The sequence below is a fragment of the Grampus griseus genome, assembly GCF_964374135.1.
Source record: "Grampus griseus genome assembly, chromosome: 2".
Lineage (NCBI taxonomy): Eukaryota > Metazoa > Chordata > Mammalia > Artiodactyla > Delphinidae > Grampus > Grampus griseus.
Window position 1 is genome coordinate 100,254,845 of NC_139018.1, and position 26,525 is coordinate 100,281,369.

The following is a 26,525-nucleotide window of genomic DNA, read 5'->3' on the forward strand; positions in this document are numbered from 1 at the left end:
AATAAAACTGACTAAAAATGCCATTCCAAGTTTAGAGGCAACAGAAGGAAGAGCCAGGCCTTCAGAAAATTTAAAAGTAGTCTCTTAATTACACTTCTACGCACTAACTTGGTAAGAAAACACTAGTATGCTGGTTACATTCTTTCGTAAATTCTCCTGACTTAAACAAGCAAATAAACATGTAAATGCAGTGGGAAGGGATCTATTTTCTCTTTCTCTCCTGAAATTTGTACATTATTTCTCTGTACTTCCATACATTTTTGAGTGGACGTTTTAACAAGTGTCGTTTGTCTTTAACATTGTAACAATGTCAAATCGAGTTACTCTAACTGAAATCATTCACTGCCTATATATTCTGTAGCTATGTATAGATGACACTGCAATGAGGCAGTTGCTTAGATGTAAGAACCCCTACCTGAGACTAACCCAAACTTATTTAGTGTATTCTGACATTTTAAGCAAAATATTCTAAACTCTTCTGTTTCTCAGTTTAAAAGAGGAAAAAAGAAAATGAACAAAAATATAAATAGGTTTACCCGGCTCCACTAAAAATTATGATTTCTAATATGAAAAGACCTCCAGTGTCACCAGCTAATCTTAGTCCGTTTCTTTTTCTCACATCTGATATTTTAACCTCTTACCTCCTTCCTTAAGTCCCCAATCAAAACCCTGACTCTGAAATTCTTACTGACCTCCCACCCAATCTGTCATCCCTAACTCCCTAAAGAGGAACAAGAACTTAATACCTATAAAACAGTTCACAAGTTTTTCCATTAGAAACAGTATCTTACAAAACTGGGCTTCACTAAAAGTAAATGCTCACTTGAAATTGCTGGTTTTGAACTTGATATCTCTCCAACAAAGATCGGCTCATCATCATCATCATCATCAACCTCTTTTACTTTCTTCTGCCATGGTTCCAACTCTTCTTCTTCACATTCCATAAAGAGTTCTGCCATTTTTGATTTATCTAATTTTCAAAAGGAGAGAAGCAAACCTTATTTTCAAAAAGAAAAATAAATACATTTTTTGTAATACATAGTATGATATTTAAGATCTACTTTAATAATCCTAATAGCAATTTCTGAATTCATATTTATAGTTAGTACATGGTAGCAACAATGAGAAACCCAGAGCTCACTCTCTAAGATATAAACTAGTAAGATTTAGATAAAGAGATGATAGATAGGTAGACAGATAGATAGACAGATGGATGATAGTTGACAGTAGTTCTTTACAGTGGACAGAAAATTTGGAAACAAAGTCAGTTTCAGTCATATGCCTAGAATATGATCATATCTTCAAAAAAAGATTGCACCTAACCATTATCCAAAAAAAAAAAAAATGTACTAACAAAAGGCAGATAAACTAAGAATAAGAGGCAACAGGTGGGAGATATAACAGAAAAACTGAATCAAATTCAGGAATGCCAGGTACACAGCAAAGCAGGGATGAGGTGCTAGGCTAAAATAAAAGAACAAAGTGAGGCTTATTCCAATCCGGGAAAATTAGACATTTCCCACCTGAAGAAACAGACCAAAGAACATACAGTAAATATCACCACCCTAGAAGTCCTGACCAAGCACAGACCTCCTAGGAAACATTTCAGTGCCTCAGTAATAGACAACCAATTAGCACCAGAAATTTTCGGAAAACCTCTTGTCTTTCAGACCAAAATCAATAAAACAGATAAAGAGTCCTAAGGAAAAGAGATAATGCAAAAAGCAAGACAAATACTAGAAAAAATATAATTAGCATTTTTAGAGATATGAGACAAAAAAGGATGTTATAAAAAGTAATGTTCAGAAACAAAAATAGAACTAAAAATACGATAGCCAAATTTTTAAATTCAGTTAAAAAAAACAAAATGTCCTCAAAGGTGGAACTACGAGAGAAAAAAAAATTTATATATACATACATACGTACACACACACAAGTATATATGTAAACAAAACAGAGAACACAAGGTTGTTAGAAAATCAATTTCAAAAGTACAACACTCACCTAATAAAATTTATAGAACGAGAATAGAGAAAAAGCAGGGGGTAGGTTATCAAAGAAATAATGTAAGAAAATTTCCTAGATCAGAAGACAAAAATCTCTTGGTTGAAAGATCCCACTAATACTCAGTACAACAATCAAGAAAAAAGTTATATCAAGACATATAATTACCAAATTTCAGAACAAAAAAGATAAAGAGAATATCCTCAGATCTGTAGGGGTTGGGGGGCAGAAACAGATCATATAGAAAAGATCAAGAGTAATAAGAACAGAAACTAAAAGACAGTAAGGTAATACTTATAAAATTCTTACCAGAATTATTTTTCAACTTAGAATTCAAACTTTTCATCAAGTGTGAGAGTAAGGACCAGCAACATCACACAAGATTTACTTCCCAGGCACCCTTTCTCAGGAAGCTACTATACAATCCACCAAAACATGAGACTCAGTCAAGAAAGAGGAAGACACAGGATGAAGAAAACATGGCATTCACCACAATACAAAGTCCCAGAACAACAGAAGTTCAGTAGGCCTAGAGAACAACCAGTCCAGACTAATTCAGGAGAACAGTACCTTCAGGAGCAATGTCTCTAGGAGGCCAAAGAAAAGATGATTAAAGTATAAACTTTTAGACTACCTGACAAGTTTTACAGTATAAAAACCTGAATTGAGAGGCTCTTGAGAGTGTGAGAAGATTTAGCTATAGACTTCAATACAAGTTAGCAAATTAAAAAACATGAAAAGTATTAATTGCTGGGTACACCAGAAGAAAGAAAAAAAATAAAAAGAAATGTATCCTCTCATATGCTATTCTATATATAATGGCATATTAATAGCATATTACCATGCTTGTCAGTGAACAGTATTTATATGGTCACCATAATGAAAATATCAAATACAGATTTGATTTTTTATGTTGGGAGATACTTAGAGGGAAGGAAGGCGTAGCTGTAAGAAAGCATAAATCCTCATGATAAACATCATTAGAAAATGGTTAAAACTGACTATGCAACAGACAGCACACATATATATATATGTGCATAAGCACTCTTCAAGAAACTGAGGTTAAACCCCTTAAAGCCTTTTTAGGTTGTTTGATTTTTTAAAACTATGTATATATATTACTTTAAGCTGAGGTGGAGGAGAAAAAGGAAGAGTAAGAGGAGGGGAGGAAGGAAAAAAGAGAAACAGTACTGAAGGTCTAAACTAAAGTAACAGCAATGGAGATGGATACAAGTGATGCTTAACTAGATATATAAAGAGGGCATATATAGCTATATACCATATATATATATATATATATATATGTGAATGGGACAGTGTGTGGGCGCTAATCCACTATGACCAGTTTCCTTAAAGGAAGAGCAGATCAGGGGACTTCCCTGGTGGTCCAGTGTGTAAGACTCTGCACTCCCAACGCAGGGGGTCCAGGTTTGATCCCTGGTCAGGGAACTAGATCCCACATGTATGCCACAACTAAGAAGTCCATATGCTGCAACTAAGATCCCATGTGCCTCAACTAAGACCTGGCACAGCCAAAATTAATTAATTATTTTTAAAAAAGAAAGAAGAATAGCAGATCAGGACACAGATACACGTATTAAGGAAAGACACCCTGAAGACATAGGAAGCAGATGACCACCTATAAGCCAAGGAGAGAGGCCTGGAACAGATCCTTCCCTCACGACCCTCAAAAGGAACTAACCCTACCAACACCTTGATCTTAGACTTCTAGGCTCCAGAATTGTGAGCAAATAAACTTCTGCCATTTAAGCCATCTAGTCTATGATACTTTGTCATGGCAGCCCTACCAAACTCATGCAGAAGACAAAGATCTTCCTTACTCTTTTTAGCACGGTACTGCCATTGTCAATATATACAGGATATATTGTTGAGAAAAAAATTACTGAAGATACGTAACAGCTTTACAATTTTTTAGAAATAATTAATTTTTGTCTATGCATAAAAGAAACATACATGACTATGTATACCAAACTAATAATAGTAGCAATCACCAAGCACAGAGAGAAATCATTTCATTTCTACTTTACTCATATTTTAATTCACATTATTTGTTTTTATGTGAGCATTTGCTACCTTAACAATTTTAAGTGTTGTTGTTTTTAAGGAAATGTGCCTACCTCTCATCCTTTCTCCTGACGCAAAGTTATTGGTACAAAAGCCACATACACTAGTATCAGTAGTGGCAGCAACACTTACTTTTTGGCTGAAAACCGTTGTCGCCAATCAAGTTGAAGAGCTGACTTTCTGTAAATTGTCATTTAAGTACTGACATAAGACATCAGTCAATTTTATGAGTCACTTTAAGTAAAGCCAAATATTGAAATGTGAAACTTGGGGTTTAGAAATTCTTGGATCTAATTTTGATCATCATGTGACTCCACACAAGGCAGCAAGTTATCTCTTTTCCTTCCTATAAAATGAAGATACCTAGTATTAAAGTGGATTTCATTAAATTAAATATACACATACTTAATCATTTTTCCTATAAAAAGCTCAATTTTTAAATTTGATAAGTTTAACATAAACATTTAACTCACTCTACATAACTGGTTCTTTCTTGAATGAACCCAAATTTAATAACTGAAATGCTGATTCTATTAAGCTCTTACTATTTGAAGAAGTCTGAAATTATTAAATTACAAATACTTTTTTAAAAGCATCCTTGTGTAAAAATGAATAATCGCCTCATAATGTACTATTTTAATAAATCTGAATTTTTCAGATGCTAAGTGACATTAATCTTTAACTGTTACCTATTCTTCACATTCCATAATACAACATAATCTTAAATAAGTTTTAGTTTATATTTCTCTGGGTTTTTTAATCAATGAAACTTGAAAGGAAAAAATTAATTGGATATAGTACTTCATCATAGATTAATTCATTCAAAAAATAACTATTCAAGCTAATCATACTCATTGCTTTCTGTATGTAAGGTAATGTACAAAGTTCTAGGGAAAAAACAAAGATAAATAAGTCACAGTATTTGCCTTCAAAAATTTATAATGTTTATAATTCAAAACAAATGCTTTTAGAATAAACATATAAAAATTTGAATTGGGGCTTCCCTGGTGGCGCAGGGGTTAAGAATCCTCCTGCCAACGCAGGGGACATGGGTTCGAGCCCTGGTCTGGGAAGATCCCACATACCGCGGAGCAACTAAGCTCGTGCACCACAACTAGTGAAGCCCGCGTGCCTAGAGTCCGTGCTCCGCAACAAGAGAAGCCACCACGAGAAGCCCACGCACAACAAAGAGTAGCCCCCATTTGGTGCCACTAGAGAAAGCCCGCACGCAGCAACAAAGACCCAACTTGGCCATAAATAAATAAAATCTATTTTTAAAAAATTGAATTGCCTTATTTAAAACAAGAATTTGCTTTCTGGATTCCCACACATACAATAGCAAAAATTTTTTTAAATATACAAAAATTTTTAAAACTGCTTTACTTATAAAGGAAAAAAGTAAAAAATTAGATGGCAGACACCTAAAATATTAAGATACACAGCTAATACAATCTTCACATTCCTCTTTATTCTCAGGCTGACAAAAGCTAGTTTTCCTGCTTTTTAATTTCCAAGTTATTTGGATTGAATTAGTCCACAGGAAAGAAAAATTATTATTTTAATCTCAGAAGTTATTGCTACAAATGTTTAAATTACTATTACAAGAGACTCTAGTGAATATTGTGTTCAACTAAATTCACCAAGTTATGAGGTCTCTTTAACTCAATTATTTGAATAGTTGTAGCTTGCCCCTAAACTAACATCAGCAGTACCTAAGCAGATACATGACAATTCTTGCTCAACATTAAGGACCTCCTAGTACCAAGAATACAGAATATTCTCTAAGAGCCTTAATTACACAGCTTATGAGACTCACATATAACATTTTTGTTAAGTGATCATATAAATATCATTTAGCAAAACTTTAAAATTAGTACTCAATTTACAAATATTCAATTAATAAATGACCTGTCCATATGAACAAGATATCCGCTGCCTATGACTATAAAGATGACTTTAAGATAACCTACTTCAGAAGCCTGAGGATCATAGTAGCTACTTAGGAACCTCAACTGACACACTAGCAAACACACTAAAAAGCTGGCAATTAGAACTGTAATTCAGCCAAAAGCTGCACTGTGTAACACAGTAGCCACTAGCCACAGGTGACTATTTAAGTTTAATTAAAACTAAATAAAATTTAAAACTCAGTTCCTCAGTTTCCCTAACCACATTGCAAATGTTCAAAGTCACATGTGGCTGGTGGCTACTGCATTTGACAGTGCAGCTACAGAACATTTCTACTGGACAATGCTGGTCTAAAGAGTCATTGCCTTATTTCATTCTGGTTAATAAACAAACACTTTAATGGATTCCTTTGGCATGTCAGCCACTGGAACACGCCAAAACTATCACGGTCAAAATCTCTCAAGTCACCACTTCAGAATTTTAGTGGTAAGGCATGGAATTCAGCTGCCAGTGCAGTGAAATATCCAACAAAGGGATGCAGTGGGGATCTCAAAGCTCCAAAAGGTTTCAACAGCTTCTGCAGCTCAGAGGTGGCTCCAAAACAGCCAGAAGAAGAGAATACACTACACTTCAGCTACTGACTCAGGTAGAAATTATATGACCACGTTTAATATGATTGTTTCTAAATGAATTCCAAGTAAATGACTTATAAGACTTTTTTATATTATAACTCATTGACTTTTGGAGACTGCTCACATAAAAAATTATAATTTCTACTTTATTATTTTTTGTTTCAGATTTTATATATCTAAAATTAAACTATATCTTAAGGATTTTTTCCTACAAAAAATTTAAGTCAAAGGAAATGTGGGGTCTAAATTTTAAACGGTTTGAAAATTTTACTTTTAGCCATTGATAGATACCACCTGATGCAATGTCACTGTGTTAAATAATAAAAGTAATGCATTTAGTCCTATACACTCTCTGGTAAGGGGGAAATTAAGCCATTCCACAATCCACAGCTGTGGAGTCTACACATAAAAAGAGTACTAGGCTAGAAGCCAGAAGAAGCAGGTCATAGCCCCAGCACTGGCACAACTTTCAGTCAAGTTACCTTACAATTCTGGGTCTCAGCTCTTAGTTCAGTTGTATTATCTCTAAGGTTTAATTCAGCTTTTTATACTTTAATGTATACTTTAAACATTTATTAACCATAAGCAGTAAAATTTGGTGAAGAATAATACGTTCAAACTCTGACTCAACTACTTATTAACTGTATGACCTTGGCCAAGTTAGTTAATCTCTGTGCTTAGCCTACACACACACACACACACACACACACACACACACACGTATATATGCATATATATGCATATATATATATAAAACTTAATTCACAGAGTTATAATGGAGATTAAATGATAATATACATAAAGCACATAGCTCAATGCCTGGCACACAGAAATCACTGAATAAATCTTAACCACTTTTAACTCTGGGCTAAATTCCATTTTAAAGAACTCTAAAAACAGATCACAATTTCATTATTATACTGAAATTTATAAGCTAGCTATCAGCTGAGCATTTAGAAATCATTTTGTCTTACAGGATCTTCATTACAGTAGATCCCTCATAATAAAAGTTTAGCTTTATAAATAAACCTTCTGGAATGTGGCTGTCTAATCTATCCTGCGATATTTTCATCTTTTAAAAAAGCATTTATAAACTAGTTAAAACACTCAGTAACATATAAAATGTTAAACCCTCATATGCACATAACACACACCTATAATTTATCAACACTTAAATTATACACTCTACTAATCTTATAGAATAAAATAAGTATCTAATTCAAAATTACCAACATATAAAAATTAACACTTGGATAAAGTGTCTTATACCATTTCCATTTTTAAAAAAGCACTTTCATTATATATGCATCCCCATAATTTAATTCTAAAAAAATCATTTTTAAAAATGAGTAGGTGGTAAATAGAATACAAAAGTGAATGTGAAGAATAAGGTAAATGGTTAAGTTCTCCATCTAACCAGACCCCAAAAGTTAGAGTTATTCGAAAAAATAATCCAAGAAATCACATTATGAAGTTAATCTTTGTTTTTTTTTTCATCATAAAAAATGACGTTGGGGCTTCCCTGGTGGCGCAGTGGTTGAGAGTGCGCTTGCCGATGCAGGGGACGCGGGTTCATGCCCCGGTCCGGGAAGATCCCACATGCCGTGGAGCGGCTGGGCCCGTGAGCCATGGCCGCTGAGCCTACGCGTCCGGAGCCTGTGCTCCGCAACAGGAGAGGCCACAACAATGAGAGGCCCGCGTAACGCAAAAAAAAAAAAAAAAAAAAAATTATGTTTTAATTGGGGGTTACATTACTAAGCAAGAAGTTGGCAACAACAAAACCAGATATGATTAACTTAACATAAAAGGGAAAATGTGAGAGGACGTCCCTTGCGGTCCAGTGGTTAAGACTTCGCCTTCCAATGCAGGGGGTGTGGGTTCAACCCCTGGTCGGGGAGCTAAGATCCCACATGTCTTGGGGCCAAAAAAACCAAAAACATAAAACAAAAGAAGTATTGTAACAAATTCAATAAATATTTTTAAAAATGGTCCACATCAAAAAAAAAAAGGGAAAATGTGAAACAGAAATTAATATAATCATTTCAAACGGTGAAAATTTATATTCAAAATAACACATAAAAATAAAGTTCAACTAACATAAATTTAGTCTAAGATTAACATGCTAGCTATAAGAAACATTAAACCTTTAACAATTTTGTTTATATACTTAGAAGAGTTCTTCAGAGGAATGATTTGGATGACACAGGGTCATGGAACATTGTTCAAAAAAGTCTGATTTATCACTTTTCTCCTCTCACAAATTTCACAAGAAATCAGGCATTCAAATCATCCCACTGACTTAAAGCTTTGGTTTATGTTCTATTTCATTTTATAAATAATTCTTTAGTCTTTGTCATTAACGTCATACTGAAATGGAGGTCTATAATTTTAGAATTCTAATCCCAAATGAATAGAGCTCTAAGGATTCGAAGTGGGTTCTTAACTATGAGTAACAATCTAATACTTCCAACCCTGGTTTTATGATCTCTCAAGAATTTCCACTATCTCAAGGAGATACTAAAAATTAATTTTAATTTAATGTTCATTATCTTAAGAGCATACGGTCTTTTGAAGAAGAAGAGTCATGTTTAAAATTCCAGTTTTTTATCACTTAGTATCCATCACCTACTGATTCCATCGTGGAAATTAATTTTAACAGGATTAGAAAAGCAGAGAATGATCACGTCTACTTTGACATTCTAAGACAAGTCACGCAAATAGAAACCTTAAATCATAAGATAAACCTGTATATAATTGAAAGAGAGACCCACAGAAATTTGATTTCATAAAGTTCAGGTATTTAAATTTGAAATTTTATAAATAACTTATAATTTTTATTTAAAAACATTAAGTAGATGAAATTTTAAATCAGTATTTCCTCCTTTTATGGCTTTTGTTTTATTGTTAGAAAACTAAACATCTATCTTTTTCAGAATCAGTCTAGTTGTTACTGTTAAAAACCACAGACTTATTCTTGAAAATTGCACATTCTAAACACACAAAATGTACAACTAAAAACATCTGATCACTAGCAGCTAAAATACTGCAGACAAAATACTGGGGAATTACAGAAACTCTAGAAGATATTTCATCAAATCTCACCCAATTTCTGAAAGACTCTAATTTTTATTTGAAGTAGAACATTGCCTTCTGGAAATGGTCACTTCAAGAAAGGGAGAAAACGACCTTAAAAAGGGAGAGTATGGATATTACATAGTTTTATTTTTAAAATAAACCAAAAATTTCAAATGTCATTTTAAAAAAAGATGATTGGACTTCCCTGGTGGCGCAGTGGTTGAGAGTCCGCCTGCCGATGCAGGGGACATGGGTTCGTGCCCCGGTCCGGGAAGATCCCACATGCCGCGGAGCGGCTAGGCCCGTGAGCCATGGCCGCTAAGCCTGCGCGTCCGGAGCCTGTGCTCCGCAACGGGAGAGGCCACAGTGAAAGGGCCGCGTACGGCAAAATAAAAAAAAAAAAGATTCATTCAGGAATCTTAAGAGAAAGACGCAAACAGAGAAGGGGAAGGGTTGGGAGTCAGCCTTGAAAGAAGTGGCCTACAATGAGATCAGAACAAGGATAGGGAAAATCCAGGTCTTGAAAGAGGCTGCCCTAGCTACTTCCAAGAATAAGGCTTAAAAAGCAATTAGGCCAGCTTCTCCTGTCCACCTCCTAATTTACAGAAAAAACTTCATTCTCTGAAGGTAGGTAATCAAAGAATTAACACTTTAATTCTCTGAAATTAGAAGAAATCCAGAATTCCTTAAAGCCTATAGGAGATCAACATATGCCACTTCAGCAATTAAGAAGCAGGAAACACAGAAAGAGCTCTCTGCCCTCCTCCTATCTGTCTAAAAGCAGGACATACATTTCCCATTGTGAAGGTCTTCCCCTTTCCCTCTCCCATTCCAGGAGGAGGAAAAACTACCATTATCACTGGAGACAGAAAGTCGGCATCGAGATGGGGCTGCACAAACAAACCTTACTAAAATAGCCCTAATCTTCCCTTAGTTTCCCCCATATGTGTACATTCCCTCAATTTACCACTCCTAGAAGCCCAAACCTCTTTTCCTTTGACCTGCCACTCTCCCGAAATTTACCATCTTTTAAAAAAATGGTATATAAGCCCCCATGTCTAACCACCTCATTAGTCTTCGTTTTTTTCGATGAACACCTCCATTAACGTAAAAGTTAAATTAACATCAAATAAAATTTGTACACCTTTTCTCCTATTAATCTGTCTTTCACCAACTTAATTTGCAGATCCCAGGCACTTAACCTAAGAGGATAAAGGAAAAGGGTTCTTTTACCTCCACTACAAGTGAAAACCAATTCTCCAAGTTAGTGAGCTCAGATTTTCGAAAAACAATAAAAATACTTCATAATACAAATAATTAAAAGTTTAAAAAAATAATACACTTAACCATTTTCTATCTAACGCAAGGCACAATCCTCAAAGAAAAAAGTCCCTACCTCAAGAAACTATCTGGTAGGGGGATTATGATAAATATATAAATATCATACGAAACAGGGCATGGTAGCTGCAATAATAAAAATTGGAATGTCCAATGACAGATGAATGGATAAAGATGTGATACATATATACAATGGAATATTACTCAGCCATAAAAAGGAAAGAAACTAGGTCATTTGTAGAGATGTGGATGGTCTGTCATACAGAGTGAAGTAAGTCAGAAAGAGAAAAACAAATATTGTACATTAATGCATATAGGTGGAATCTAGAAAAATGGTACAGATGAACCTATTTCCAGGGCAGGGATAGAGACGCAGATGTAGAGAATGGACATGTGGACACAGGGGGGAAGCGGGGGGATAAATTGGGAGATTAGGATTGACATATATACACTACCATGTATAAAACAGATAGCTAGTGGGAACCTGCCATATAGCAGAGGGAGCTCAGCTCGGTGCTCTGTGATGACCTGGATGGGTGGGATGGCGTGGGGAGGGATGTCCAAGAGGGAGGGGATATATGTATACATATAGCTGATTCACTTCGTTGTACAGCAGAAACTAACACAACATTGTAAAGCAATTATACTCCAAAAAAGATAACAAAAATAAAAATTGGAAATGCTATAGCAGAGGTTCATGACAAGGTGCTGAGGAAACCACAGAAATAAGAACTGTGCAAAATTCTGTGCACACATACATTTTCTGGGGCATCAAACTGTTATAAGGTTTATGAACCAAAAAGGCTAAGAATCTCTAGGTCAGGGGTTGAAAAAAAGTAATCACATCTAGCTGGAGGATTTGGAAATGCCCCACCATGGGAGAAACATACCCCTTAATCTCTAAAGGAAGGATGTTTTCATTAGTGTTTTTTTTAAAGTAAAAATACTCATTAAATGGGGACTCAAACATACAGAAGTGTGTAGAGTAAAAAGTATGAATCCTTATTCCTTCCCCTGCCCTACCCCCAGTCCCACACATCAGAGTTTGCTATGTGATGCAGTGGATAATAATACTGATTGAAGATACAGATACGGTTATGGTTCAGGAATAAGAAAGGCATTCCAATGTCTTATATATCTTAACAAAGGGCAATATTCACAGCAATAATTTGGATAAAGACCATACTGTGTACAGATTACATTTATAGATGAGTAAATAGTATAATGCATGTTAAATAACAAAAGAGACTTTCAAAAGATCTCAACAAAGTAGGATGAATGGTAAAATCTAGCATAAAATTAGTTTTGTATTTGCTCAAAAACCAAAATTTACAAAAAATATAAATTGAAGATATACTATTTATCAGTTTTAGTTACCAGAGAGGCAGTAAGTCCAAAGTTCATTCATTTAAAAAGTACATCTAGGGACTTCCCTGGCAGTCCAGTGGTTAAGACTTCGCCTTGCAATGCAGGGGGTGAGGGTTCAATCCCTGGTCAGGGAGCTAGGATCTCACATGCCTCAGGGCCAAAAAACCAAAACAAAAAACAGAAGCAATATCATAACAAATTCAATAAAGACTTTAAAAGTGGTTCACATCCAAAAATAAAAAGTACATAAACATGCACTATGTGCCAGACATCGTGCCAGGCAGGAATACAATGACGGTCAAAAATTAAGACACAGGTCTTGCACTCATGAACCTTACAGTCTAGAGACAGAGACAAACACTCATACAAACAGATTAAACTGACAATATGTGCTATGAAGGCTATGGACAAGGAATTTTAAAACTCAGAGTAAGGAAGTTAGGTCTAGTTAGCATAATCAAAACTGGCTCCCCTAAGGAAGCAATGATTAATTGTTATTTGAAGAATGAGTTAGAGTTAACTAGGCAAACAGGAGAGGGAAGAAAGCATTCCATGCAAAAGCAACAGCATGTGCAAAAGATCCATGGCACAGCAAATATAAGAAACTGAAAAGAAACCAGTGTGACTGGAAAAGAGAGCAAGATGGTATACAACGGGAGGTAAGATAGGAGTCAAACAATGCTGCACTTTGAAGACCATGTTAAGGAATTCTGTCCTTACCCGAAGAGCAACTGGAAAGCCACTGAGGGGATTTTAAGCAGGAACTGATACAATCAGACTTGTGATACAGTGTCAAAATAGAAGAATTTGAGTCTAAAGTCAAAGAGATGATGGTTTTATTCTATTCTGTCGGATTCAATCCCCACTTGAAATACTGTGTATTGGCTATGACTCCTTCAACTTTTAAGTAACAGAAAGAAAACCCAACTTAAACTGGCTTATGCAAAAGAGAATTTATTGGCTCATTTACAGCATTTGCTGTAGGCACATTTTAAACAATGATACGTAAACCTGGTTTTTCTCTCTCCATCCCTAGGCTTCACTTCCTCTATTCTGATTCTATCCTCAGAAAGGGTCCTCCCATTGTGAATGACTACAGTAGCTCAACTTAACACCTTCCAACATTCAAGACCAGGACAATGATAAAAGGACCAGCTCTGATTGGAGTTGACTGGCTTGGCTAAAGTCATATGCCCTTCCCTAAACCAATCACTATTGATCCTCCTGGTACCAGAGACCCAAAAGGGGCGGGGGAGGGGGGAGGCGGGTACAACACACCACCCACAAGATAAATACTGGAGGAGGGGATGGTTCCCCACAGGAAAATCAAGATCAAGACATATGTTACCAAGGTAAGGGAGGTAAGGGTGAATGGATGTTGGGTAGTAAAAACAACAGATGCCCACTACAAAGAATTAAAATTAAAGCTTTGTCTAGGTCAAAGGACTAATATATCTAACCTAGGAAAAACATGAGACCGTGAGGCAGGGGTGGTAGAAGTGAAAGCTGTTTACAGATATTTTAAAGTTTGTCATAAGAAAAAAGGCAAGAGGGTGACTCGTTCCTTGTGGCTCAAGTGATAATAACGATAACAACACTGCTAATATTTACTTGTTTTGAGTAAACTAGAGAATTTCATTCCTAGTTTGAGCTTCAATACAACTACTTAATTCATTACATACTATTATAAGTTATAATAAGTTATTATTTATAATGACAATTATTACCATTTGCTAATTAATTAAATACATGCATCCAATGCATTTCATCCAATCCCAAAAAAATTCTATGAGGCAGACACCATTAGTGTCCCTGCTTTACAGCTGTGGAAATTGAATTATAGAGATTAAGCACCTTACCCAAAGTAACAAAACTAAGTGGTAGAACAAGGATTCAAACCCAGGCACTTTGAAGGCCAGAGATTTCAGCCACATATTATTTGCCTCCACCAGGAACAAGACCAAAATAACAGGGAGGCAGATTTCATATAAGAACAAAACAATCAGCAGTTAAAATATCAGGAAATGAGATAAATTTGAGATGTGACAGATCACCAAAGAAAAATATGAAAAGTTCAAACATTATGCAATTGAAAATGGTCACTTTCAAGATCCCCAAGGATCCTTCCAACCCTAATATTGTAAACACATTCATCTAGCATTTGTAAATTTTTTGCCTAGACTGAAAGAAAAGGGGGATTTGTCATATTTCAGTAAAAAAACTGCCCTAATTGAGAATGCTGAATTACGAAAGTTCATTTTGGAATTAGAAATTAAGAATTTTAGTAATCTACCTACTGTACCCAAAGATTTTCTAGAAACTCTCAAGTACAACGTAAAGAATGAAACAACACTCAGAATGAAATTCTTGAGTTTATTCGAAGCAAGTAAATTCCTGAAAAAAAAAAAATAACAGTTGATAATTTTTTTTTTTGGCCACCCACGTGGCATGCAGGATCCCAGTTCTCCCTGACCAGGGACTGAACCTAGGCCCCCCCACAGTGGAAGCATGGAGTCCTAACCACTGAATCGCCAGGGAAATCCCCAATAATTTTAAATAAACAATATAAATTGCATTTTAATAAGTAAGCCTGTTTGATGGCTTAACTCAGAACTCCCAACAATATCAAGATCTATTTAACAGATACTGATTCAGAGCAAACATCTCAAGTATCAAATCATCATGACAAACCAACTTTTTAGAATTTTAAAATTTCTGTTAACACAAAAAATGTTAATATAATATTAATAAGTAGAAAGCCTGTGCTTGAGCAGACTACTTAAATCTACAAAGCAATCCAAATCAGCACAATCATTAAAAGTTCCTATGTACTGATAAAAGCAACCCTTCTTTACAACAAGGTATGGGGAATCTCTCTTTGCACCATCTCCACTTGGTCCAAGTATTCTAAAACCTCCTGCTGATCCTGATCCAGGCTACAGCAGTTACCACCACCCACTCTGTCAGTCAAAACTGAGCTGAGCACAGCAGGACAGCTACACTTTCTACCACACAGTATTCTGCTGAAGGTATCCATCTTAAGATCCCAATAATCTTTCCAACAGCCAAATCAAATAACCCTTTCTTCCATTTTCATTTTCCTTATCTTGCATCAATTTTAACCCAATTTCTTTTTTTTTTTTAAACCTTTTATTTATTTATGAGGGTATTTATTTTTGGCCATGTCACACAGCATGCAGGATCTTAGTTCCCCGATCAGGGATCGAACCCACGCCCCCTGCAGTGGAAGCACAGTCTTAACCACTGACCCCCAGGGAAGTCCTAACCCAATTTCTTGAGACATGCTCCTCAGTAATTTTCTCTATGCCAATAGACTGGTTCTCTATCCATCTCCTCCTTTTTAACTCTTTACAGATTCTTCATATTCCCTTCCTTCTTAAACAATGTAAAATCAGGTTCTATAAAGTTTAGACCTTAGCCCTACACAAATTGTTTCCTAAAAGACAAATCTAATAAACTTCATAGTCTTAGCTATCAGTTCTCAATAGCAGCCTATAAAATCATCAAATATTAACTTCCAACCCTAACTTCTTAACTATGTTTCAGTCCTTCATCTCTTAACTGCTGAAAACTGCTATATGGATATTTAAACTCACCTCAAATTCAGTATTTCCAAAACTGAACATTAACTTTCCCTCAAAAATTAGTTCTACAGCATTATTCATAATAGCCAAAAAGTAGAAACAAGCTAAATGTTTATCAACTGACTGATGAATGGATAGACAAAATGTGATACATCCATACAAGAGAATTAAAAAAAGATGAGGTACTGATATATGTGACAACATGATGAACCTTGAAAACATTATGCAAAGTGAAAGAAGTCAGTCATGTTATGCTTCCATTTATATAAAATGCGCAGAATAAGCAAATCCATAGAGCAGAAAGCAGATCAGTGGTTGCCAGGAGCTGGGGGAGAGGGAAGAAGCGGGGAGAGACTGCTTAATGGGTAAGGGTTTGAGAAACTGAGAATATTCTGGGATTAGATAGCACTGATGATTGCACAACATTGTGAATATACTAAATGCCACTGAATTGTACACTTTAGTCAAGAATGGTAAATTTTATGTTAGATTAATCTTACTCCGATTTTTAACAATTCTACTTTTGCCTTTCTCTTTTTCCTCAAATGAAACTGTCACCCTTTTGCAGTTTTTTTTCAATGTTTCCCTCTTTCATTCATCCTATCAATTCCCCAGTCCTACAGTCTTCCCTCAAAATATTTCCCACAACCAACCTTGCCTTTCCATTCGTAAGTACTTGTTCAGGCCCTTAGAACCTCACACCTATAGCATCAGATTTACTTTATAAGATTTACTTTATACTGTCTCTCAGCATCCAGATCTATCTGCTTTCATCCATTCAATACAGAAGCACCAAATTAACAATTTCCTAAAATAATGCTTTTATTGTGTCACTTATCAATTCCAAACTCTTCAATAACTCTCCACCAACGCATGCAGAGCTTGGTTATACTAGTACCAGAAGCTTCCAGAATGCAGTGAGGCAGAGAATAGACCAAATGCTCTAGGAGCTGGCACTTCCACCAGAGGCTGTGCTGCCAGGCCTGCACTGTCTAACCCAAAGAGAAGAGAACACAATTCTGAGCTAGAAACGCTGAAGGTGAAGTGAGGGAAGACCACGGTATCACACCTTACAAAATGAATATGCAGTGTCTGGCACCCAGTATTACAATGAATGAAATGAACTTTTTCTGAAACTCAATTTCCTCATCTATAAAGGATAATACCACCCATCTCCAAATACTATTTATTTTGAGGAAGAAATATAACCATGAAATACTTTATAGTCACTAAAACACTACAATAAAAGAAATGAAAAATTAGAAAGATATCTTGTGTTATAACTTCTCAAAAAAACACAAATACTAACAATGTAGTGTCAAAAGTAGTGTCAATTTTCTTATTTACCTTTTGCTATTCAATACAGTTGGGAGATATATTATTTATTTTTCCTCATGGAATTTAACAAAGCCACTTCCATGGTGCATTTTGTTCCATGAGGACCTTTCTATCAGCAGTCAGCAATCCTGTATAGTTCAAAGTCAGATAATCTTAAACCCTGAATAGGAAAAGCAAAATGAGTGAGTAAACAAAGGCGATAGGGATTAGGATATACCTAAAATCCCCAGACCTCTCCCAAACCCTCCAAGTTTTGCTTCTCAAACGTGCCAAAGGTTAAGAACAAATACCCACAAAATAAGGAACACATGGGTAGAGCCTAGAAGCAAGGAGCAAATTATTTCATAGACTAATGATCTTTGCTTTGGTTAATATCCCTCAACTGAAAGGCATTCAGGCAGCTGTCATGCTGAAGAAATCAAACCTGGCAAAAAAGAGTGTAGTTGATTAACTTCTAAGGATGAAGCCTACAAACCCAACCTGAGAAATTTAAGAAATATATATTAATTTACTTAAAAGTGACTATAACAAACCCATTGCATATTAATACAAATACTTTTATAAAAAATAGCTGTATTTTCCAAAACAAAAATTTAGAGTGGCATTGTTTTCCATTTTTACAATCTCATTAATTTTAATATCTGTGTTCATAAAGACAGCTGGATTCTCTTATCTGCTTCTGTATTCAATCTGTTACACCATCTTGTTCTGTTGAAGTGAGGAAAATCCAGCTTCATAAGATACGTACGTGGTAAAGGGAGAGCCTTGTAGAACCCTTACTCCATTAGAGATGGAGTGCAAAAGGGTGAAAAAAACCTATCATAGTAGTAGGAGGAAAGCAGTGCTGGAAAGCAGTGGAACTCTGCACCTTACCGTCCAAACTAACCATTAACCTTCAGCACACTATCAGAGTCCATAGGTTCAGTTTTTAATTTTCTTTCCTTAGCAGTTCTAGTTTTAAAAATTGACATTTTATGACTTTGTTTCCTAGAGATCTTCAAACAACAAAGGGAAAAGTAACTTATTACTTTAAAATAGAATAAAAATCATTCTATCTTACAATTACTAGGTGAGCCCATAGACTCCTTTTATAAATCTAAGATACATTATGGGATATTAGTGATTTTATTCTTCCTACACCTCAAAATATTTTGCTAATTCCATCATCCTAGGTGTTATTTCACCACTGAGCATCAATTTTTCCCAACTATGCTTTTAAAAAAACTAAAATAATAAGAAAACAGAAGAACGTTTTAATTGCCTAGAAGGATAACGCGAGAGTGAAATAAATCATCACTAATACGTTATCCTTCACCTTTCTTTTCTTGAGTTTTCCTATTGTTTTGCACAAAATACTGCATCAGCTTCCCAAAAGGTATAGAAGACTCAAGGCATTATCTTTGTAGTCTGTGTCAGGAAGTAAAAACTTTACTTCTACCCTTTTAGGTTGCAGTATCTGGGGCCTGTGAATTAAATTAACAACAGACAAATCAACAGGAGAAAAAGCACATAATTTTTATTAATATTTACATACACTGGAGTTCACAGAAAAGAAGTAAAACTCAAAGAAGCAGTTAGACTCAGGGTGTATATACCATTTTAACAAAGGAAAGGGAATTGGGGCTTTGAGAGACAATAAATCCTGGGGAAGAAACTAGGAAATGCGTGGCAGAACTAATGGAAGATAAGTGTTATTTTAGTTGGGTCTGTTTACGCAAGCTCATCTATCAACTCTCCATCTTAGGTGATAAGAGTCACTCTTCCTTTCCTGGTGCAGTAAGGTAAGAACCTTCACAAAAAGAAATGTATGCCCTGCTTTTAGGCAGTTAATTTTGGGCGGGGCGGGGGGGGATGGGAAGAGGGCTCTTCCTGCATCTGTTGGTTCTCAATTGCCTTCTGCTCAAAATAATCCTTATGTCAAAGTGGCATATTTTAGGGTGGCAGATCCTTTCATCTGCTTTAGTTTTCACTGACTACTGTTATGAACTCAGAACTTTTTATTTTCTGTTAATAATGAACAGAAGAAAACTAACAGAGGAGACATTTCAGAATTATTAGATGAAACTAAAGATAAATGCAAAGGTAGATAGCAAGCACTTCAGACTGTAATAATGACAGTGAACTTTGGGAAATCTCAGACTAAGTGTAATTAGACTAAGTCCCTAGATAGATTTTCTCAAACTCAACAATCAACGAGTGAACAATATATTTCTAAAAACTAAAAGGAAATACAGTATTCTCATTCAGCAGGAAGAACTTCATCATGCCATGTTTTTACAAAAATGCAGGACCATGCTATTTTGCTAAAAGGAGGTCCTGCATTTGCTAAATGCAGGACCATGCTATTTTGACAGTATTCTTTCATCCTTCACGTCTGTGGGCTAAAATTTAACTTGATACAGTTCATAAGTGGAGAAGTGTTGAATGCAGGTGTATACAATGGTGACTAGAAGGAAATAGATGATGCAGAAATTTTAATTCATTGGATTGATTATTCTAATTGGTGTCTAGAAATCTAAAACTGAAAATACCTTGTAATTATAAAGCAAAGATGGCCATCTTCCTTTCAACAAAAATTTAAACCATACAAGTTTTCAAAAAATCCTTCAAATGTTGCATCTGATGATGCACACTGCAAAAAGAAGATCCAGAAGGAATGATAAGCAAGAACCTACTGGGGAAGTATCTGAAATCTCAAATCACTATGTTCCAGGATCACGTATGACAGTTGATGAGTTACTCACATGCAGACAATGTTGCCCATTTCAGGCAAGCTTCAATCCTGAAAAATATAGACTAAAAATCTGGGCAACATGTGACAGTGTAACACTGTAAGCTTGAAAAATGCATATCTACACAGTGATTCATAAAAGGGGTGAGAGCAGAACCAAGATTATTACAAGAATTGACAAAAGAATTTGAAAATTCTGTCAGAAATACAACTTGTGACAAATTTTTATAAGTTTAGAATTGGCTTAGTATTATCTAGTGAGAGATTTTCCTCAGTTGGCAATATCAGGAAGAACAAGGTTGAACTTCTGTGAATTTTCACAAAGGGAAAGGAAGAGAAGTCAACTGCACATAATCTGGTTTTCAAAGATATTTGATGATTCTTACTGTCCTAAGAAAAACTAGTACTCTTCTCAGCTCAATGCATTCTCAAGCATCAGTTAGTTGGGTTTTTTTGTTTGTTTTTTTCAGTACGCGGGCCTCTCACTGTCGTGGCCTCTCCCGTTGCGGAGCACAGGCTCCGGACACGCAGGCTCAGCGGCCACGGCTCCCGGGTCCAGCCGCTCCGCGGCATGTGGGATCCTCCCGGACCGGGGCATGAACCCGTGTCCCCTGCATCGGCAGGCAGACTCTCAACCACTGCGCCACCAGGGAAGCCCATCAGTTAGTTTTTAAAAATCCTGCATAAGTTAACCTGGAGAGAGTTGTATTGTATAAAAAGACTAAAGGAGGGATAGACACTGATTATGAAAGCTAGAACCTATCCAGTTGATTGCTGAACAACACAGGGGTTAGGAGCACCAAGCCCCGTGCAGTTGAAAATCAGTGTGTAATAGTTGGCCCCTCTGTATGCATGGTTCGGCATCCATGGATTCAACCCAACTGCTGATCGTATAGTACTGTAGCACTTTTATTGAAAAAGAAAATCCACGTGGACCTGCACAGTTCAAAATTATGTTGTTCAAGGGTCAACTGTACTTGCAAAATAATGACTTGAAGATGATGGCCTATGACTGATATTATGATCACTGTATGGGGAAAGTTTCAATTACAAAACTGTAAGTTACCAAGAAGAACATTCCTCATGCAACTAGGAAAAGCACTTGCAGGAACTATAAGAGAATTCTGTCTTACCCTCTAGCTACAATATTCTTGTGCACAAGTGTAAGAGAGAAGAATAAAGGAAGATGCTCTTTGTGAGGGTAAAAAACTAAAAAAAAAAACCAAAAAATTGTGGGCTACAATTATAGTATTTGCCAAGAGCATTAAAATGTGATGCATATTAATTGTAGGGGTAGTATTTAATTAGACGCATGAAATATATTTTTTTGTTTCTTATTTTTCTAAGTATATACAAAAATATTTGCTATGTTTGAATTCTTATTAAAAGCTCTAATAAGTTGTTTTACATTACTCCTTTATTCTTCTGTTAATTATATAAATTATATGATATAAAATTATATAAAATATATAAAAACATTTTAAATATAAAATAATTTAAAATGTTTAAAAAATAAAAGTTCCTTTTGATCTAGAAGATAAAGAGTGGTATCTATTTTTCCTGTTACATTGAGAATTAAAAGAATCCTTAAAACAAAACTGCTCTGCAAAAATCAATAAAAATCCCAAACACACATTTTTGAAAAAAGTTACCAAGTAAATCAAATCATTATATATTTTTAAAACAATTTGACTGAAAAATCAAATATTTTTGAGTCCTCTGAAGCAGGAAAAAATAAACTATTCAGGACTATATATTTAATTAGTATGTCAAAAATATTTCTTATCATTCAAAAGTTACTTTTGAAATAACAAAATATATTGTCAATAATCTCCAATTTCCTGTCATCTAAAACTATCATTTACTTTCTATTTAAAATTGTTATTCCGCATAGGTACATCCCCTGCCCAATTAGTAAAGAAAAAGAAATCTTGGTATGGTTCTAAATGTTCTCTTCAATAAAGAAAACAGTGTGGGAGAGAAGGGTACAAAATTATTTATTCCTTTCCTTTGACCTCCTCTCCCTTACTAAGGAAGCCAATGCTGGGTAGTAAAACATTGGACTGAAGAAGCAGGACTGGACGAGATAGCCTAACTGGAAAGAATGAGTTTAAGTGGGGATGCTGAGGTTTGTAGTCCTCCAAAACCAAACTACCCCAGAACTTTCTTTGTCTCACAGCTCACTACACCTACAAGGGTCTTGAGCAAACTTTCAGAGGAGGCAAAGTCTGATATCTACTTTGTCTCCTCTCCCCTAGCCACTGTAGGCTCTGATGTCAACTAGAGCAGCAATTCCAAGTTTCCTAAACTAGATAAGTTAGTTCTAACCTTCAAAACTGCTCCCCTCCTTCATCCCCAAACACCCATTTCTAGACAATTGCTCCCAACTATGTTATCAGATTACTGCAGTAAAACTCTTACCAAATACTAATGCCAAAATATCACCCCATAGACTATCTGCTAATTGCAAAGGGAAATGCTTACAATGGAAAGATAGTCTGTCACCATCTTATCCAAGAGATCAAATTTAGGATTACCAACAGGATAACCCCACTTTACGTGCCTTCTGATGTTGTATAATGAGCAGTACACTGCATGACTTGTGAAGTATTCTTGCCAAAAATATTTAGCCTGATCTACTCAAGCCTTTAGACCTAGGTTCAAGTTTAAAGGAAGTATAGGGGATACAGGGTACAGTTAAACCCCATGAGGAAGAAACTGTCAGTAAAATACAGAATGTAGGTTATTCTACAAGCCTACTGGCTTGGTCTCTTCAAAAGGTCAATGTCATTAAAAAAAAAAAAAAGAGGAAACTACACTAAATTAAAAGGAACTAACACAAATGTAATGCATGATTGTTCCAAAATAAATGACTAAAAAGAACATTTTGGGGACAAGGAACATGTGAAGAACATGTGAATACATACTACATACATGCATTAGATTATCAGGGATTATGTAGGGATTATTCTTAACTTTAAGTGTGATTATCCTATTGCAGTTACATAGAAAATTGACCTTAATCTTATGATATACATACTGAGACACACACAGTACTTCGGTGTGAACTGTTGTGATGTATGAAATATGTTTTGAAAATGTTCACCAAAAACAACCGTGAGATAGGTGGATAAAGCAAATGTGGCAAAACAGTAATAACCGTAAAAACTAGGTGGTGGGTATGAGGAGAGCTCAACCCGGCTACTCAACTTTTCAATGTCTGGGGAAAAAAATAACATGAAAACTTAAATAACAAGAAGTTAAAAAGCAAAGAAATGAACTCTTAAAAATAAAAATGTGAAGGAAGGGGCAACTGAATAGTGCTTCTTAAATTTTGTAGGTGAGCCTCCTTTGCTCTTTTCCTCAATCACTTCATTCTCACAAAAAATGAAACATAGTGAATGGAGCACTGAATGAGGAATCAGAAGACCTAAGGTTCTAGAAAAGGCTCTATCACTTCCTAGCCATGACTTCATTACAGACCTCTCACCCTGAGCTCTCTTTCCTAACCTTCAAAATCAGTTCTAGCAGCAAAGACCACTGTAAAAGGGGTTAGGAAATACGTTATCAGCCGGTAACAATGACCCATACAAATGCAAGATACAATTAGAATGGTACTTGTACGATGTTTTAAAACATCGAGAGCACACAGCCCCAACTTAATTCTCTAAGCAAACCAGTGCCTTCTCTAAGCAAACCAGGCACAGTAAGTTTCTGCTTAGAGACAGCCTGAGTTGGCATAGTAATCCCCCAAAGCAGGACACCTCACAATTGCAGAGAGGTGGCTTTTGTACTTTAAATCGCTCCTCTAATGCTTCAATTTTATGTTTAATGCCGCTGAAAAACGTCAAATTCTTAAAACACAGTTCAAACCTGAAAACAATAAATAAATCAGGTTTAAGTTCACAGAATTTTTCTTTAAACTAACAATTCTTGGCAAACAAAGAGAACCCCCTGGAACGAAGGTCTCCCGTGCTTGTAGAAGTGGGTTCACTTCGACGTTTCTCCTCTCTAGCCGATCGCTCCATAAAAGCGTTAACACTTGAGATAAGTTGGGAGGAACTCCGTCCATCTCTAGAGCAGGATAAAACCTCAGAATGACATCATTCTTTCCGTCTCACGAAGTGAAACCTGCAAGCTCAGTTAGGGAACTGTGTTATCAAGTCCACGTTTCTCCTCAGGGCCCCTCTCCTACAGACAATAACGGGACGTGTAGGGCACAGCGGGGAAGTCCTTTGACAAGAAGGAGGGTGTGAGCAGGTACTGACTGGTCACCCGGGCGGGGGAACCTGGGCCCTAGGGTCCCCGAACCTCAAAGTTCGGCACCCCCTGTGGTCTCTGCCTACGACTCACGAGACTCGGGGGGAGAGCCGGAGCGAGAAGAGCACGGGTCCCCGCCAAACAGCGGCACAAAATGTACGTTAGACCAAGGAAGAAGCCTCCGGAAAGAAAAGCCCAAACCAGGCCAGGGGCAAACAGGCCCTGGGGGACGAGGCGGGGCGGGGAAACGGCGTCGTCCGCGGCCTGCGCGGCCCCGGCCTGCCGCACCGAACTGGCTGCCGCGTCGCGCCGCGATCCCTCCCCCGCCAGGGCCGGCGCAAGATGGCGGTCCGGCCGCCGCCGCGCAGCCGGTCCCCTCCCCCGCGCCCTGGGCGCTCTCGGCGACCCGCGCCGGCCTCGACACCCCCAGCCCGGCGCCCCCGGAGTGAGGCGGCGCAGGCCGCGCGGGAGGGCCTCTGCCTGCTGCAGCGCGGGGCGGGCGGGGGCGGGCGGGGGCGGGGGGCGCTTACCGTGAGCGGAGCGGATCGGCCTGACTGGGGCCCTGAGGAGGAGGAGAAAGAGGAGGAGGAAAAGGAGGAGCACGAAAAACTACACAGCGGCGACGGCGGCGGCTCCCATTGCGGAGCAGGCGGCCGAGCCGTGGGCGGGGTGGGGGGGCTCTCGAGGAGCCGGCGCGCTGCCTCATGGGTAGGCTCCGGGTCAGCCTCCGCGCGTCCGGGCTCCCTTTCTTCTCGCCGACGCGGAAGGCGGGCACGGGCATGTGCGCCGCGTTGCGGGTCTTCGAAGGCCCCGGCGCCCAGCTATGCGCAGGCAGCGGCCGAAGGTCAGGCACTAGGTCGGGGCTGGAGCGGCCGTGGGTGCGTACTGCTTCCCGGCCAGCAATCCTGAAACCTGGGCTCCATCGAATCTGAAGGCGTGGAAACACGAGTTCCGGGGCCTCTCTGTGTGTAACAGCTAGTTCTCTGCAGGCTTGGAAAGTAAGGTCTAGGAAGAGAGGCGCCATTAAAAAGAAACACCAGGGGCTTCCTTGGTGGTGCAGTGGTTAAGAATCCGCCTGCCAGTGCAGGACACACGGGTTCAATCCTTGGTCGGGGAAGAGTCCACATGCTGCAGAGCAACTAAGCCCGTGCGCCAAAGCTACTGAGCCTGCGCTCTAGAGCCCGCGAGCCACAACTACTGAAGCCCATGGGCCTAGAGCCCGTGCTGTGCAAGGAGAGAAGCCATTGCAGTGAGAAGCCCATGCACTGCAATGAAGAGTAGACGCCGCTCACTGCAGCTAGAGAAAGCCCGCGGGCAGCAACGAAGACCCAACGCAGCCAAAAATAATTAAAAAAAGGAAAAAAAGAAACACTGTGCCTGAGCGGCAAAGACCACACACCAGATGAGAAAAAGAAGTGGAGAAGGTTCTTTTAATAATTGGCTACCTTTGCCAAATTTGTTTCAAACTTGAGATTTTGCTACCGTCTCCTTCAATTCCTAACTGCCATATGGATGCCTGTAATAACTAAAAAAACGAAAACAAAAGATAAGTGCATTTACAAGAACACCTGTTAAGATACTGCTTGTACAAATACTTGCAAAACATTGTACTCTGATCTGTAAGGAAAGTTTCCTCTCCCAGTTGTACTCACAAGATGGATGTCAGTAGTGGTCCAGCTCTCAAGAGTGACCTGGATTTGAAATCTTGCCTTGTTAGATCCTTAATACACACCAATCACTGCGCTCACATTCAATCACTGGGTCGTACTAATTCGTCCTGCCTATTTGAAATCACTTTCTTCTTTCTCAACCAATCTGTCCCCAGCTTTTCTCTGGCATTTATCATTACAATTGTTTCCTTATTGATTACCACTCCCAGACCAGTCTTTCCCGAAGACCACTTGAATTAGCCCTAGAAACCTGGAATGGCTACAGATGACCATGACCTACTCTTCTCCCAGCTGGGCCAGGGATAGTCCACTCAGCTTTCCCTTTCTTGTAGGCACTGCAAATAAGTTTCATAGGAAAAGAGAATAGTCAAAACAGCAAACGTGGAAAGCTAAAAGTTCAAAAATCTTGGAGCATTCTTAAGTCATTATATTTCAAATGTTTCCAATATAGTTCCTAATGGTTAGCAAAGGGTGTTACAGTATGAAAGTGAACTTAAAATTTCACTCTGTA

General features: G+C 37.5%; 1 protein-coding gene across 7 annotated transcripts in view; it reads right to left on the reverse strand.

The window, feature by feature from the left end:
* Window positions 1-25,007, reverse strand: part of ZNF280D (zinc finger protein 280D) — a 119,322-nt gene extending 94,315 nt beyond the window's left edge. For 4 of the 7 annotated variants that reach the window (XM_082647889.1, XM_082647885.1, XM_082647890.1 and 1 more), the window contains exons 1-4: window positions 24,875-25,004; window positions 17,363-17,513; window positions 4,222-4,435; window positions 824-970 (exon numbers count right to left, since the gene is read on the reverse strand). In XM_082647889.1, coding sequence (XP_082504015.1) covers window positions 824-959 — 136 coding nt within the window. In that variant the 5' untranslated portion in view covers window positions 960-970; window positions 4,222-4,435; window positions 17,363-17,513; window positions 24,875-25,004. Of the gene's footprint in view, window positions 1-823; window positions 971-4,221; window positions 4,436-17,362; window positions 17,514-24,874 lie in introns of all 7 variants that reach the window. The other 3 variants (XM_082647888.1, XM_082647886.1, XM_082647887.1) reach the window with 3 other exon arrangements.
* Between the last annotated feature and the right edge of the window lie 1,518 nt (window positions 25,008-26,525).